The 17107-nt window shown below is 45.8% G+C and overlaps 1 protein-coding gene across 2 annotated transcripts; it reads right to left on the bottom strand.

Moving 5' to 3' along the window:
• Positions 1-3595: 3595 nt before the first annotated feature.
• Positions 3596-6111, bottom strand: gadd45ab (growth arrest and DNA-damage-inducible, alpha, b). 2 transcript variants are annotated; one of them, XM_056277429.1, is made up of 4 exons: positions 5982-6111; positions 5339-5440; positions 4907-5120; positions 3596-4391 (listed from the first exon to the last, which is right to left on the bottom strand). In XM_056277429.1, exons 1-4 carry the CDS (start codon positions 6029-6031, stop codon positions 4278-4280), a joined length of 480 nt encoding a protein of 159 aa, XP_056133404.1. In that variant the 5' UTR covers positions 6032-6111; the 3' UTR covers positions 3596-4277. The 2 variants fall into 2 exon arrangements, with proteins under 2 accessions (XP_056133404.1, XP_056133403.1); XM_056277428.1 differs by having other exon boundaries at positions 5339-5461; positions 5982-6110.
• Positions 6112-17107: the final 10996 nt, after the last annotated feature.

Genomic DNA, 17107 nt, shown 5'->3' with positions numbered 1-17107 from the left:
TAAATTGTCCCTAGGTGTGTGTGTGTGTGTGTGTGTGTGTGTGTGTGTGTGTGTGTGTGTGTGTGTGTGTGTGGGCCCTGTGATGGACTGGCGGCCTGTCCAGGGTGTCTTCCCGCCCACCACCCAATGACTGCTGGGATAGGCTCCAGCAACCCTGAGAGCAGGATAAGCGGTTTGGATAATGAGTTGATGGATGATCCGAAATATATATGAAAATATATATTTATTGACTCTGATCCGTTAGATCAACAGGAGACCAAAGTATCAGCCTCAGTCTGTGGCATTTCAGTTAGTTCAACAGCTTTTTCCCAAAGACATGGCAAAGCTACACCGACCAGCAATTTGGATTATATGAATTCTCCTAGTGAACTTGTAAAGTTTGTTCTCACTACACCAAAAACAAAAATCTATCTATCTATCAGTCATCTTAGTGCCTAAATTGCACAGGTATGCTGACATAAAGGAATGAAATGAAAAGGCTGCAGAGTAAGAACCTCTTGTATTTACTTCTTGGCACATTGTGTTTGCTAGGTTGTGGAACTTTTGTTTTTGTTTTTTGTTTTTTTTGCACAGTCGTTAGCACAGTCTCCTCACAGCAAGGAGGTCTTGGGTTCGAGCCCCAGGGTAGTCGAACCTTGAGGGTCATCCCGGGTCGTCCTCTGTGTAGAGTTTGCATGTTCTCCCCATGTCTGCGTAGGTTTCCTCCAGGTGCTCCGGTTTCCTCCCACAGCCCAAGACATGCAGGTCAGGTGACTCATCCATCCATTATCTGAACCGCATATCCTGCTCTCAGAGTCGCGGGGATGCTGGAGCCTATTCCAGCAGTCATTGGGCGACAGGCGGGGGACACCCTGGACAGGCCGCCAGGCCATCACAGGGCCCACACACACACACACACACACACACACACACACACACACACACACACATTCATACCTAGGGGCAATTTAGTATGGCCAATTCACCTGACTTACATGTCTTTGGACTGTGGGAGGAAACTGGAGCCCCCGGAGGAAAACCACACAGATATGGGGAGAACATACAAACTCCACACAGAGGATGACCCACCAAGGTTGGACTATCCCGGGGCTTGAACCCAGGACCTTCTTGCTGTGAGGCGACCGTGCTAAATTGTCCACAGGTGTGAATGTGTCAGCTGTGATGGACTGGCAGCCTGTCCAAGGTGTCTCCCCGCCTGCCGCCCAATGACTGCTGGGATAGGCTCCAGCATCTCGCGACCCTAAGTAGGATAAGCTGTTTGGATAATGGATGGATGGATAGACAAAACATGACTAAAACAGGGAACCCTGTGATCTATTCAAAATAATCTAATATCTTTCAAAATTATAGCACATGCAACAAATGATACTTGTTAATATACAGTTTAGCATAGTGACAGATCCTTGTCTAAACTAAGAAAGAGCTGCCCAACAAATTTAATTTGTAATATTTATTTTGCACCCTCTACTAGAGCAATAGAAGTATACCCCTATGACTGTTTTAGTGAGGCTTGTGGTTGACCACTTCATACACCTTATGCCATTTAGGGAGATGAGTTGGGCATTGGGCATATTCATGCAAGTAGCTGTTTCTCTTATGTCAGGTTAAGCATATACACATTTTTGTTTGTTTTCATCTCTGTGTGACTGTTTCTCTGTCCCCAAGCTATGGCAGGACTGTTATGCAATAATCTCTATTTCTATTGATGGCTTTTCCACTCATTTACCAAGGACTTCAGGTGTAATGTTTCAACTAGAATCAGGTCGGCTCACATTTGTTGGCCCACGTGGATGTAATCCTTACTCACGTCTGATGGATGGGACTGGGTTTTTTGGAAGTGTCAATTTTCTCGATTGGGTTACCTATCGGCCCAGTGCAGAACCTCCGGGATAGATCGGTTATCCAATACCTGCGACCAGACCAGAGCAGCCATTCAACATCTCACCTATTTCCCTGTGGCTCTTGCCTGCATGACAGGATGGCCTCTGTAAGGCATACTGCCCCTTAGCAATGACTGGGAGGATTTATTTTAAGGATGCTGGATTTCCTCACATCTGGCTCTAGTATTTATGATATCATGTGTTGCTCCACAAAAATAAAATACATTATTAACACTTTGTCCTGTTTTTTTTTGTATGTGTTGTATAGAACAGCCTTTCACACTTGTTGGTAAAAAGAGTTTTGGATACATAGAACTGCAAACCCCAAAGAACAGACATAGCACAAAAAAACCCAACACAAAGCCATTGTGGAATTGGTTGTGATTGACGTGTTCAGGTGCAGCCGACAGGAGTCTCGCATACTAAAACTATTTGATTTATTGCTTTGCTGAGTGAACTTTTGTCATTATTCCCATATCGCTTGCAAATTCACAGTGTACAGAACTGAAAGCGAGACCTGTGTTGCCTGCTGGGGTTTTGGTTCATTACAACACCTACCCCCGTCTCAAACCACAGCATCCTGTCCCACTGAGGGTGACAGTCTTGCATCTTGACCCAACTGTTTCCCCATCTGCTATTTACTGTCCCCTGCTTGCCGATATCAGTAACCTAGTACCCATCTTGTCTTCCAATGTCTGTTACTTTTAGTAGCTACACACTGACATCACTGCATTTGGTCAACCACACTGCTTGCGCTGGCTAGTAGTTAGCAGTGCCTCTTTTGTCAGTGTATCACTGGTCAGGGGAGTGCCTCTATTCATGGGACTATTTTTAGCCATGAAGTTAAAGTACTGTACAACTCTAGCTATAGAGGCTGAATAGACCTGATTCATGCAGTCATTGTTTCATGAGCCCCCATTTAGAAGGCTTTGTTCCTCCCTACTCTGCGCAAGCACCTATAGGTTCTGGTGTTCTCTGAGAGCTCTGTTGGCAATAGATGGTAAAATGAACTTTTTCTTGCCTCTCTGCTATTTTTAATAAAGTCAGCAGTAAATTTAGCCCTTTTTCCACTGATGCATGAGGCCACAGGAGAGTGGGCTGTCACGTTGTGCATAGTGCTGCTCAGAGTGAATGTGGTGTGAATTTTCCTTCCCTGCATGTGTCTGTGAAGGAAAGATTCAGTCTGCATGGTGTGCAACTATTGTGAGCTGGCCCCATATCCTTAAATAAAGTACAACAATGCATTGATGAACTTCAAGCATGTTGCGTAACTAGAGTGAAATCTAAAGTTCAAATGACATACTGTACAGTCAAATTAAGGTGTTCAATTGAACATAAACATTATGCAAAACCCTGTTTTTTACTACAGTATATGGAATTGGCGGAAAGCTAGTATTTAGGGTAAAGAACCATGCTGTTGCCATTGTTCTCATTTGTTCAGGAGAGGCAAGCTGCAGAATGGGCTATCCTAGATGATCTTCGAGAAATGTGCTGAAAAGGCACAGTAGCCTCTCTTGTGACATGCCAGGACAAAGCCCAACCACTGTGGAACTGTGAGTGTGCTTCCTAGTAGCAAGCTAGGCTACTGTAGTTACGAGGGGTACATTTGTCCCGGTTTCAACACCCTTTCATTTTTTGCATAGGTATGCAAAGGCATTCTTTTACTACCTGTAAATCATGATGTCAAAAACAGTTCAAAAACTATTTTTGATTGCTTTATTTCAATTTATCCTATGCACAAGGTAACATTTAATGTACTTTGCAAAATAAATACAATGAATTAAATTAATATAAAAAACTTAAAACAGATTTGTGGACAAGTTGGTACATCACTTTGCCCATAAAACATCCTGTTCACACTTCCCTTTTGGGTGACCAAAATGACAGCCCTTAAAAAATTTTTCAATCTGTTAAATTAATTTACTCGATAAGAAAAAAAAAACTTTAGATTTGGTCCAATTTCCAGGAAGATTTCTTCAGGCTCAAAGCCCAAGCTGGTCCATTCTAGCGTAGCCCAGTTCTTGGAAGCTGTCAACTGAGGCTCTCTGTCTGCATTCCTGATCTTATGCTTGAGCTCACCACCACGTGCGTCTGGCTGCTCACATGATTCAGTTTCCTGTAAAGGCTTTTTTTTTTCCCTTGGTAGAGAACGACACAGTCATACCCTTGAAATCCTGTAACTCATATTGCTGAGTCATTCTTCCTTGGCCCGAAAATCCATTCTGACCTGGCAAGTTTGTTGGACCGTTTCTTTTCCTTATCTTCTTTCTCTGCCCCTCCCATCTGTCCTTTATTTTTCTCTGCAGAAAATCCCCAAGGAAGTCCAACTGAGACATTACACAGGTGTAGTGCAGTTTTTCTCTCAATGCAAATAAAACATTAAAAATCCATGTTGCATCACCGATCAGGCAGGTTAATTACTGGCACCCACTGATCCAAACACCGACTGTCTTTGCAGAATCTGTTGACTTTGCTGAGTGCAGGGTCCTTCCCCAATGATGACTGAGGGTTCTGAGGTGGAAAGAGGATGACATTCAGTTACTATTAGGCACTTGATATGTGCATCAAACACACCGTATTTTGCATTACATTTGTTCTAGTAACACATACAGTTGTTAAAGTTCTCGGCATTGGCTAGCACCAATTTGTGGCAAAAGAGTGTGTACAGGTAGTTGCATTGTTTTCAATGCAGTTATCTGCATTAAAAATAATCTCACTGAGGCCACCATTCATAAGGTCTGATGTAATGTTCGGTTTCTAGAAAGTGTGTCTGAGGAAATAACCAGTGGGAAATGTACAGTGGTCCGCCAGAGGGCAGCCCCAAACATAGACTGAGTAACTACAGTTAGATTAATGGTTGGGGCTTCCAATCAAGCTGGCACACAAGTTTGCACCTACCAAACTCCTCCCTGACCCCCTAAAAAATTAATATAGACTAACAAGATCGTAAACCATGTAAGAGCCACAAGGACAGTTGGCATTGTACAGCATTACCACAGTAAACAGACATGAGTAATGGCACTTACAGTAACCAGAACACAATGTAGGTCCATGGGCTCCCCTCCAGGTTTCACTCCACCGAGAATCTCTGCTAGGCGCCTCATGTTGCTCACACGCAGGATGTTGATGTCGTTTTCACAGCAGAATGCCTGAATTAAGGTGAAATGGATCTGAAGAGCTACATCCTCTTCATGCTCCTCATCTGTGGCCAGCAGACACAAAACCACGTTGTCTGGATCCCTAACAATGCAATAAAATAATGAGTTTGTGCTTGATAAAGTGTTATGAAGCGTGTGTAACAGAATAAAACGTTAGAAACTACATGGCATGAATGTAACATTTCCAACAAGAGGGCCACTTTAAATCTTCCATTCATGCATTTCAAACAAAACAGATCATTATGAATAAGTAGTTTTAACAATGCTTTTGACTGGAGCTTTTGGCTTGTTTAAACTTACGCATTAAGGGACTTTGCTGCCTCGTAGACTCCGACAGTAATGCAACCTTGAGGTAATGCAGAGCTGAGGACTTCCTCCAATGCTTTTGCCGCTGACTCCATCCTGCATGGGAAGAAGTTTGATCTGTTACAGAAGCATACAATGGCGACAAACCTTGTAACAAGAAGGCCAATTACGATATTTTTAAAATTATTATTTCTAGCTGAGATATGTCGTTCAGTATATTATTAGATTAAGAATACAACTGGTGCACATCTTCACGCGTGGTTAAAAAAAAAACAAAAAAAAACTCGAGCAGCCAGTTTGGGTACCAGGATAATGACCCACAACACATTTCATCTGTGGGGAAACCCACCCGATGTAGCAATTAGACCATACAATGTGGTGCAGAACAAATCTACCAATCGGACAGACCCACTTCTTAAACAAAATGGGTTTAAAGCAGGGTACAATGCCCACGAATAGTTGAAATGTATTGGCGATTAACTAACTTGTGGTGGTTGGTGCCAAACTAAAATCAAAACTGTGACGCTGCGTCCCACGCTGCACTTTGCCAGAAGGTGCTCGTTTTCGGTTTGCAAGGGCGGCTGCGCCTGCACCGCAGGTTAAACAAAAATGCGTATTACAATTAAAAAGAACATACCTTTCTGAAGAGCTGTCTCCACTTGTTTCTTCCAAAGTCATATTGCACATCCGAGTGGGAATGTGTCCGAGAATTTCCTGTGCAAAATCGTGAGCTGCTTTGGTTGGATCTGCCAACTCCGTATCGACTGCCTGCAACGTTTCCAAGTACTGCCAGCACGCGATCGGTTTCCACCGGGAAAACGCTTCGTTCGCCGTCAGCTTATCTGCATAAACTCAGCTCATTGGTCATGGAGACATTACTTCTTCTTCTTCGGTTTTGCCGGCGTACTACGACCCAACGTTAAGGGTGCATGCCGCTACCTACTGTACTAGAGTGTGTAACGTCCTTTTATAAAGTTGCATAAATACATAAAGGATCGTAAACCTGTTCCGTTCAAGTACTTAAGGGTGATTCTTCAATTTGGGGCACTTTTGGCTTTTGACATTTTGAAAAAAAAAAAATTCTTTAAAATCCGTTTTTTTTTCTTTTTCAAAAGCTCTATTAAGTGGTCTGAAACAAATACGTATCTTAGCATAGCTTTGATCGTCCTACAAAATAAGTTTGATATTATGATGCTTTTTTTCAAAGTTGTAACAGTAAAATGTGATGGTAATGACAATTTTCACTTTTTGGAGAAAAAGTTGGCTAAGTCTTAGACTTGCTGACCTAACTTGTTAGCGAGCATACAATGTACAATGAATATACGTGAATAAAGTGAAATTTCTTATGTCTGAACTAAAATACTCAGTTAGTAACTTGTTTGGTAATTGTTATGTATGCACACATCGACAGTGCTGCATTTGATTTGGTGCTGTTCTATTGTGCTGGGATCGATTGGTGATGCCTGCGGGCTCTGGGTTGTTTGATCGGGTCTGCCTTTGATGCTGTGTCAGTCTAAATAAAGAATGCCACGGAGAAGTTGTGTCGAGCGACAGCGCTGTGTCCTGACGTGATTTAAAAATACAATATTGGCGACGAGGATGGCTGATCTCTCTCTCCCACCACCTGCCCCCTTCCTGGCATTACCTGGCGAGCCTCCGGTACCATGGACTCGCAGGCTACATAGTTTTGAAAATTACATCATCGCCTCTGGGCTCGACGACGTGAGCCAGGCTAGGAAGACGGCTCTGTTGCTACACTGCTTGGAAGCAGAGGGTCATCGTGTGCTCGGGTCTCTGGGGAACATCACAAGCTTTGCCGAAGCTGTGGGACTTATGAGCACCCATTTCGCTGCTCCACAGAGTGCCCTCCTTCGGCGATTTATATTCCGTCAGCGACACCAACTGCCTGGTGAGTCTGTGCGGCAGTACGTAGCTAATTTGCGAGGGCTAGCTAGCTCATGCAAGTTTGGCGCGCTTCAGGACGAGATGGTTCGCGACCAGCTAATCGAACACACCAACAACGCAAAGGTGCGTGAGACTCTCCTGCTGGAAAAAGACGATCTGCTGCTGTCCAGAGCAATTACCATCGCACTACAGGTTGAGGGAGCAGCTGAGTGTGCTGCTATGCTAAATACACAGCAAGTGGCTACCTCCAGTCAAGCTGCCAACGACTCCTCCCTCTACTCACGGCTGCCCCTCGGGACGCAACCCAACCAGAGCGAGGCGGGCGCCGACTCCACTGGGGACGTCTTGCAACTGCAACGACGGCGTTCTCGGCCCCGCCCTCAACAGTCCTGTGGTAACTGTGGGTCTCGGTCTCATGTTTCAAGGGCTCAGAACTGCCCTGCCCGTGGCCAGACATACCGTAGCTGCGGTAAGCACAATCACTTTGCCAACGTCTGTCGATCTTCCCCGGCTGGGTCAGAGGGCCACACCCCCCCAGTCTTCAACCGCCGTCATTCACAAGGTGAGCTCTGGGCCAGTGTCATTTAAATCATGCACAGTCAACATTAATGATGTGTGCATCCCCCTGCTGTTGGACACCGGTGCAAGTGTGTCTCTCCTGAATGTTGATACCTACAGTCAATTTTTCGGTTCACTGCCACTGTCCGCACCCTCAGCTGTCCTCTGTGGGTATGGTGACTACAAAATCGATCTGGTTGGCTCTCTCCAAGTGACTGTCCGCTATGGAACCAAGCTGGTGCCCAATGCAGTTTTTCATGTGGCACGCCGTGGGGCCAACCTGATGGGCCTGGACCTGTTCTCCGCTCTGGGGTTCTCCCTCTTAGACACAAGGGGGGCAGCAATCCTGACTGTCGTCACACCTTGGCAGCAGAAGTGGCCATCGCTGTTTATGGGGCTGGGCTGCCTCTCCGCCTTCACCCATCAACCTCTCCTCAACCCTGCTGTGAAATCTGTCATCCAACCACTGCGCCGCATCCCGTTGGCTCTCCGTGATGGGGTCTCTGCCGAGCTGCAACAACTGCTGGAAGCTGGCATCATTGAACCGGTGGACGCGTCACCTTGGGTCTCAAACCTCGTGGTGGCTAAGAAGAAGTCGGGGGGCCTGCGTGTCTGCGTCGATCTACGTGCAGTAAATAAGGCAGTGGTCCCTGATAAGTATCCACTGCCCACCTCAGAAGAACTCACTGCTCAGTTCTATGGCTCTGAGGTGTTCTCCAAGCTCGACCTCAGACAGGGGTACTTACAGGTGCCCCTCCACCCCAGCAGCCGAAACCTCACAGCCTTTGTGACACATGCAGGAGTGTTTCGCTACACCAGGATGCCTTTCGGTCTCAGCTCCGCCCCTAGCTGCTTCCAGAAAATCATGGTCTCCGTGCTGGCTGGCATACTGGGCGTGGCCATTTATCTGGACGATATAGTGGTACACGGGCCCACCAGTGAAATCCACGACAAGCGCCTTAACATGGTCTTCGCAGCCCTGTCCAAGCACAAGCTAACTCTCAATGCTGAGAAATGTGTCCTCTCTGTGCCAGCCATCGACTTCGTGGGGTTCCGGCTGTCAGCGAGCAGTGTAACTCCACTACAATCCAACGTGGACGCCATTCAGGCCATCCCTGAGCCCAGCTCGGCCGCCCAGGTCACCTCCTTCCTGGGTATGACAAGTTACTACCTGAGGTTTCTTCCCCAGTACTCTGCGACCACAGCCCCCCTGCGCCAGCTGCTGCGTAAGGACGAGCCATGGGTGTGGTCAAAGGCATGCAGTGACGCTGTGCGTGATCTCAAGACTCAACTGACTTCACCACCAGTGTTGGCTCACTTCGACATCTCCAGCTCCACCTTTGTGACCTGTGACGCATCAGCCACAGCGATAGGGGCCGTGCTGTCTCAAACCCAGAACGGTGTGGAGAAGCCCATTGCCTTCACCTCCCGTGCCCTCAACCTGACCAAGCAGCGGTACTCCGTGGGTGAGCGTGAGGCGTTAGCCTGTATCTGGGCTTGTGAAAGGTGGCACCTCTACCTCTATGGCCGCTCCTTCACCCTCAGGACAGATCACCAGGCCCTGACAGCGCTGCTGTCCACATCTGGGACAGGCCACAAACCCCTGAGGCTGCACCGCTGGTCTGACCGCCTCCGCCAGTACAACTTCAGCCTGCAGTTCACCCCAGGCAGAGACAATGTTGTCGCCGACCTGCTCTCTCGCTCTGTCTCCACCCCAGCTCCACAGACGGACACTGACTGTGTGGAAAAGGACATTGTCCAAATGCTACACACACCCCTCCAGGCCACTGTCTCTCTGCAGGAGCTGAGGGCAGCCTCCGAACAGGACCCTGTCCTCTCCCAGCTCCGCACCTACATCCAGAACGGCTGGCCTCACAAGGTCCCAGAGGAGCTGGCTGCGTTCGCCCGAGTCAGACAGGAGCTCTCCTGCTGGAACGACACCTGCGTGGCACGTGGGTTTTGCACAGTGGTCCCAGCTGCTCTCCGTGCACGTGTTTTGAATACGGCGCATGAAGGCCACCTGGGCATTGTGAAACTGAAACAGCGCTGCCGAGACCTGGTGTGGTGGCCGGGGATAGACAGAGATATTGAGGCTCTGGTGAAGGACTGTTCTGCCTGCCTTGTGAGTGGCAAGACTGGCCACCAGGCTCCCCCACCCCTGCAACCTCTCGCCTGGCCCTCTCAGCCCTGGGAACACCTGCAGTTGGACATTTGTGGTGAGAACCATGGAGTTCCCCACCACCAACGCTTCATGGTGGTCGCCTACGATCTACACTCAAAATGGCCTGAACTCACCACTTCCGGCACTGTGACCTCACAGATCATCATCGACTTCCCGGACTCTCTTTTCTCTCGCTGGGGCCTCCCAAAGGCCATCACCACTGACAACGGCCCTCAGCTGGTCTCTGCTGAGTTCACTGCTTATCTCGAAAGCAAGGGCATCCGTCATATACGCACTGCGTACTACCACCCCCAGGCCAATGGCGGCGTTGAACGTTTTCACCAGTCACTGAAGAACGGCCTCAGAGCACACATGGCCCAAGGGTGCTCTTTCACGCAGGCCATCCGTCACACTCTGCTGCACTATCGGGCCACACAGCACTCGACCACAGGCGTCTCCCCAGCCTCTCTCATGCTAGGCCGGGAACTGTGCATGCCCCTTGACAGGCTCCGCCCCTCCACACCTCAGGCACCTCCCTCTGGGGTCAGAGCCTCAGTCACTCGTCAGCAGACGCGGATGAAGCAACGGTTTGACCAGTCAAAACGAACCAGGGTGCCAGACATCAATGTGTCAGACTGGGTCAGGGTCCGCAGGCCCCACAGGGACAATAAAATGGCTTCATACTGGTCCTCTCCTCTCCAAGTCACCCATCAGCTGGGCCCAGCCACTTACCTCCTCAGCGATGGCACTCGGTGGCACTCCAGTCGTCTACGGAAGGTGTCAGCTCCGCCACACACAGCTGGTGACACAACCTTAGCCATTCCCTCAGCATGGCGAGATGCCCCGGGTCTTCATGCAGCTCCTACACGGGCCCCAGACATTTCTGGGCCTCAGCTTCCCCTGCCATCTCCCTCCCCACCTCGGCCTGCCCAGCCTCAGGCCGCCCCGCGACCTGTTCGCACACGTTTACGCCCTGGCCACCTAGAGGACTTTGTGTCAACCTTTCATGTTTGAAATCCTGCCGGGGGGGGGGGGGGAAATGTTATGTATGCACACATCGACAGTGCTGCATTTGATTTGGTGCTGTTCTATTGTGCTGGGATCGATTGGTGATGCCTGCGGGCTCTGGGTTGTTTGATCGGGTCTGCCTTTGATGCTGTGTCAGTCTAAATAAAGAATGCCACGGAGAGGTTGTGTCGAGCGACAGCGTTGTGTCCTGACGTGATTTAAAAATACAATAGTAATGACGCCTAATAAACACACTCTCAGATCAGGACATCTAAATCTTCAAATTACTTACATTTGTGAACGTGAAAAAGTCGTGCTTCTGCCATGACTGGTCATGTGCCTCTGGTACTTCTCATTTCCATAGCAACCAACCATTGTTGTTGTTTGAAAAAACGTTATTGCTCTCTAAAATGGTTGGTGGGATGGTAATGACAGGTGCATGAAGGACAGCGACATTTAACTATAAAAATATGCAAATTTATAAACTCATTTATAATTTACTAACTGATAGTTACCATAGTTATATAACACAGTTAACATAAACTGATATAAATGTGCAAATGTATCAACCATTTGAATCTGAAATGTGTCTTTTTAAATTATTATTAGAAAATGCAAAGTAATTCTTTAATGACTTTAACCATTTATATTAATTTATTATGGAGGGGAAGTTAAAAAGTCTGGGTTGAGGACAAGCCCAAAACAGTGAAATTCTGGCACATTTGAATTTTCAACAGACTGAAAAGGTATGAAAATGTCATCATTGAGACACAAACCTCTCTTCCATAGCTCACACAACCTAACTCTAACAAATACAATAATTGTTTTAAAAAAATGTTTTTTTTTCTTGAAAATCTACTCTGATGACAGAAAAACTCCCTTAATTGAAAAATCACCCTTGAATAAAACCCTTTGCACCTGTAATTTTTGCCCCCTGTCTCTAAGAGACCTTTGATGCTCCATTCCCTTCCCATATCTACCATCCTGCCCTTCAGTGTTTCTCTCTCTGCTCTGAACTTCATACAACCCGTCAGCACATGTTCAACCGTTTCTTTGCAGTTACAAGTCTCACATTTATCCGACCCCATCTTTTTCATTGTGTATAAAGTATCATTGAGTCCTATATATCCTAATCTCAACCTAGAGAAAATAACACAGTCTTTCCTACATTTAACCTCTATTACTTCTCACTTTGACAGACTTTTGAATTCTGTAATTATCTCTACCCTTGGGGTCATTATTCCAGATTTCCTGCCACGATTTCATGATTCCGTAATGAATTTGTGATTTTGCCTCTGATCTCATGAAACACATTTCCAAAATATCATTATCATTTTTGTATAATAACCTTTTAGCAAGCTTATCTGCAACCTCATTTCCCTCTATTCCAACATGTGCTGGTATCCAACAGAAATGAACATCTATTCCTAGTTGCGGTAGATTAATAAGATTATATAAACCTCAATTAATAGATAATAATAATAGTAATAATGATAATAATAATAACACACTATATCGTACCCTTCTAAACAACGTTACAAGGTGCCTCACAAAACAAAATAAAATAATGCACAGAGTCAAGATAAAAAAAATACAATAAAAATATTGACATAATGCCAGGGAATGTAGATCCTCTCAAATGGTTTGTCCTGATTTTATACTTTGCATTGTAGCAGCATAATCTGAACATATTACCACTTTAATTGGTTTAAATTCCTCTACCCACTGAACTACTACTACTACCATTGGCTGCTCCTGTTAGGGGTCGCCACAGCGGATCATCCATTTCCATCTCTTCCTGTCCTCTGCATCTCCCTCTGTCACACCAGCCACCTGCATGTCCTCTCTCACCACATCCATAAACCTCCTCTTTGGCCTTCCTCTTTTCCTCTTTCCTGGCAGCTCCATATTCAGCATCCTTCTCCCAGTATACCCAGCATCTCTGCTCCACACATGTCCAAGCCATCTCAATCTTGCCTCTCTTGCTTTGTCTCCAAACCATCCAACCTGAGCTGTCCCTCTAATATAATCATTCCTAATCCTGTCCTTCATCGTCACTCCCAAGGAAAATCTTAGCATCTTCTCAGCATTTGCCACCAACAGCTCCTCCTCCTGTCTTTTCACCAGTGCCACTGTCTCCAAACCATATAACATAGCTGGTCTCACAACCATCTTGTAAACCTTCCCTTTAAGTCTTGCTGGTACCCTTCTGTCGCAAATCACTCCTGACACTCTTCTCCACTCACTCCACCCTGCCTGCACTCTCTGCTTCACCTCTCTTCTGTACTCTTCATTACTTTGGACAGTTGACCCCAAGTATTTAAACTCATATGCCTTTGTCACCTCTACTCCTTGCATCCTGACCATTCCACTGTCCTCCCTCTCATTCACACATAGGTATTCCATCTTGCTCCTACTGACTTTCATTCCTCTTCTCTCCAGTGCATACCTCCACCTCTCCAGGCTCTCCTCAACCTGCACCCTACTATTGCTACAGATCACAATGTCATCCACAAACATCATAGTCCATGTAGACTCCTGCCTGATCTCGTCCATCAACCTGTCCATCACCATTGCAAACAAGAAAGGGCTCAGAGCCGATCCTTGATGTAATCTCCCCTCCACCTTTAACCCGTCAGTCAATCCAACTGCACACCTCACCACTGTCACACTTCCCTCATACATATCCTGCACCATTTCTACATATTTCTCTGCCACTCCCGACTTCCTCATATTATACTACACCTCCTCTCTCGGTACCCTGTAATTTGTTTTCTCTAAATTCACAAAGACACAATGTGACTCCTGCTGGGCTTCTCTATACTTCTCAATCAACATTCTCAAAACAAACATCACATCTGTAGTGCACTTTCGTGGCATGAAACCATACTGCTGTTCGCTAATCATTACCTCTCCTCTTAACCTAGCTTCCATTATTCTTTCCCATAGCTTCATGCTGTTGCTGATCAACTTTATACCTCTTTAGTTGCCACAGTTCTGCACATTGCCCTTATTCTTGAAAATTGGTACCAGTATGCTTCTTCTCCACTCCTCTGGCATCCTCTCACTTTCCAAGATTGTGTTAAACAATCTCATTAAAAACTCCACTGTCATCTCTCCTAAACATCTCCATGCCTCCACAGGTATGTCATCAAGACCAATTGCCTTTCCAGTCTTCATCCTCTTCATAGCTGATCTCACTTCCTCCCTGCTAATCCATCACACTTCCTGATTCACTAACCCCACATCATCCAGCCTTCTCTCTCTCTCATTTTCTTCATTCATCAGCCCCTCAAAGTACTCCTTCCACCTTCTCAGGACACTCTCCCCGCTTGTTGGCACATTTACATCTCTATACTTGATCACCCTAACCTGCTGCACATCCTTCCCAGCTTGGTCCCTCTGTCTAGCTAATTGGTACCAGTCCTTTCCGCCTTCCTTAGTGTCTAACCTCTCATACAATTCACCATACACCTTTTCCTTTGCCACCTCTCTCTTTACATCTCCTTGTACTCCTCTTTTCTACTTTCTTCATCGCTCTATCCCACTTCTTCTTTGCCAACCTCTTCCTCTGTATACTTTGCTGTACTTCCTCATTCCACCACCAAGTCTCCTTGTCTTCCTTCCTCTGTCCTGATGACACACCAAGTACCTTCTTAGCTGTCTCCCTCACTATTTCTGCAGTGCTTGCCATCCGGCAACTCTTCACTATCACCTAGTGCCTGTTTTAACTACTCCCTGAACTCCACAAAAGAGTCTTCCTTCTTCAACTTCCACCATTTGATCCTTGGTTCTGCCTTCACTTGCCTCTTCTTCTTGGTTTCCAAAGTCATCCTACAGACCCGATGCTGCCTAGCTATGTTCTCCTCTGTCACCCCCTTACAGTCTCCAATCCCTTTCAGAACATGCCTTCTACATAAGATATAGTCCACCTGTGTGCACTTTCCTCCACTCTTGTATGTCACCCTGTGTTCCTCCCTCTTCTTGAAATACTATGTATTCACCACAGCAATTTCACAGCTCACTCACTACTATAGATTATGCATACAGGGCAGTGTGCGGTGTCCCTCTGACCTTTAAAGAGGCCATGGAATCGCCAGAATCAGAAAAGTGGTCCAGGGCAATGGACGAGGAAATGGAGTCTCTAAGAGACAACAAAACATTCACCCTTACGAAATTGCCAGAGGGCAAGAAAACAGTGGGAGGAAGGTGGGTGTATGCGATAAAGACAGATATAGACGGACACGACAAGTACAAGGCTAGATTTGTAGCAAAGGGATATAGCCAGAGAGCTGGGGTGGATTATGGGGAGACATTTTCGCCGACAGTCAACCTAACAAGTGTTCGAGTGCTTCTACAGAAGGCGGCTCAATATGACTTTATTTTACACCAGATGGATGTAAAGACGGCCTATCTTCATGCCCCCATAGACTATGACATATACATGGAACAACCTGAGGGTTATATTGAGAAGGGAGAAAAACTAGTGTGTAAACTAGAGAAGTCAATCTACGGCCTCAAGCAGTCTGGCCGCAATTGGAACTTACTGTTACACGAGTGTTTGACAGGTGATGGTTTTACACAAAACCAATCAGACCATTGTATGTACTCCAAGGAGTCAAAGGAAAGGATGTCATTGGTGTATTGCCCTACAGACGAAATGGTTGCGGATGTAATGACGAAGCCCCTATCCAAGGCAAAACTGAAGACATTTGCTAAGGCAATGTTTGGTGTGTGAAATGTGAGTGGTATGGGTTATACCAAGTTTTTTTTTATTTTGTTCTATGAATATGAAAAAGGTATACAGTAAGCTCATGATTCATAAGTGGGAGTGTTGAGATATGACACCAGTGTATTTGTATGACTGTGTTACTGTGTACTATTATTTTGTTTACGACTTTGTTTGTCCACAAGCGGGCGGTGTTGCGCTTTTATGCGCGGATTGATTACGTCACTGAGACGCTGTTCATTTTCTTCTTCTCCCAAAAACGACCGAATAAACGAAGGCTGCATTTTTTCCCTCCAGCAGAAGTTCGGTAGTCAGTACGATTCTTTATAACGGTTTAATAATCCACTTCATCTGCGCAGAGATAGACATAAAGTATTAGTCTAGTCTTCTAACACAGCAAAAAACAATTAAGCCTTATATTGCCCAATTCAACCCCACTTTGTTCTACTCGCAGTCTATTGACAGTAATAGTTAGTAAATACAGTAACTTAATTAGTCAAATCCATTTTCTTTATATAGCACATTTAAAACAACCGCAGTTGAACCAAAGTGCTGCACAATCGTGAAATACAATATAAAATAAGTGACACGTATGAATATAAAAAACATGTAGAGAAAACATAATAAAATAAAGAATATAAACATAAACACGAGTAAAAGTATATTTTCACAGTAAAATCATGGTGTTGTGGTGACCCACATCTATATATCGAGAGACATTCACCTAAGAGGACGGTGTACCTTTAAGGGAAGAGGCGAGGGGTCAGATAATGCACTTCCGCTTCCGGTTCACAGTCAGTTCAGTGTCGTTGTCGAACGTATGACATGCAAAGTTGGAGCTAGTAAACTACCTAGACTACGTCTACTCTCACGTCTCCTGTCTCGTTGTTTTCTAACTCCACAGTGTCAAGCTCAACTTGAATTGAATGCCAGCGAGAAGTGGTAGGTCTTTAACAAAGATTTAAAAGTCTCTAGGGTCTGAGCAGATCTTACGTGTTCTGGTAGATTGTTCCAGAGATCAGGGGCAGCCACTGCAAAGGCTCTGTTGCCCCCATTCTTAAGCCGGAACATTAATGACTTAAAAACAAGTGATAAAATCTTAAACTGGGTCCTAAAACAGACAGGGAGCCAATGAAGGGAGACCAGTACAGGCGTTTTATTAGGCCTAATACAGCGCAGTAGTGGTCCATTAGTGGCATCAGCAGCAATAATTTCTACTATGATTTCAACTCCACTAATTACTGTTATCCAATATACTGCCATAAACTCATTGTAATTAATTATTTCTTTCTGATGCTGCATGAGACAGTGCTGTTTGGTAATGAATGAGGAAGATGCTTTACAGACATGCTTTACACGTTTCCTTCATTTTTCATATTGTGGAGTTAGAAAACAACGAGAC

This window comes from Lampris incognitus, chromosome 3 (genome assembly GCF_029633865.1).
Source record: "Lampris incognitus isolate fLamInc1 chromosome 3, fLamInc1.hap2, whole genome shotgun sequence".
In the NCBI taxonomy this organism is placed as follows: domain Eukaryota; kingdom Metazoa; phylum Chordata; class Actinopteri; order Lampriformes; family Lampridae; genus Lampris; species Lampris incognitus.
This window is presented reverse-complemented; position numbering and strand designations above follow the sequence as displayed.

Excerpts from the sequence above, each read along its gene's own strand:
- gadd45ab (XM_056277428.1), bottom strand. The coding sequence starts at position 6,031 with ATGTGCAATATGACTTTGGAAGAAACAAGTGGAGACAGCTCTTCAGAA. Across the intron at positions 5,121-5,338 it reads GCAGCAAAGTCCCTTAATGC|GGATCCAGACAACGTGGTTT; the intron begins GTAAGTTTAAAC and ends TTGCATTGTTAG. Across the intron at positions 4,392-4,906 it reads TACATTGTGTTCTGGTTACT|AACCCTCAGTCATCATTGGG; the intron begins GTAAGTGCCATT and ends TTTCCACCTCAG.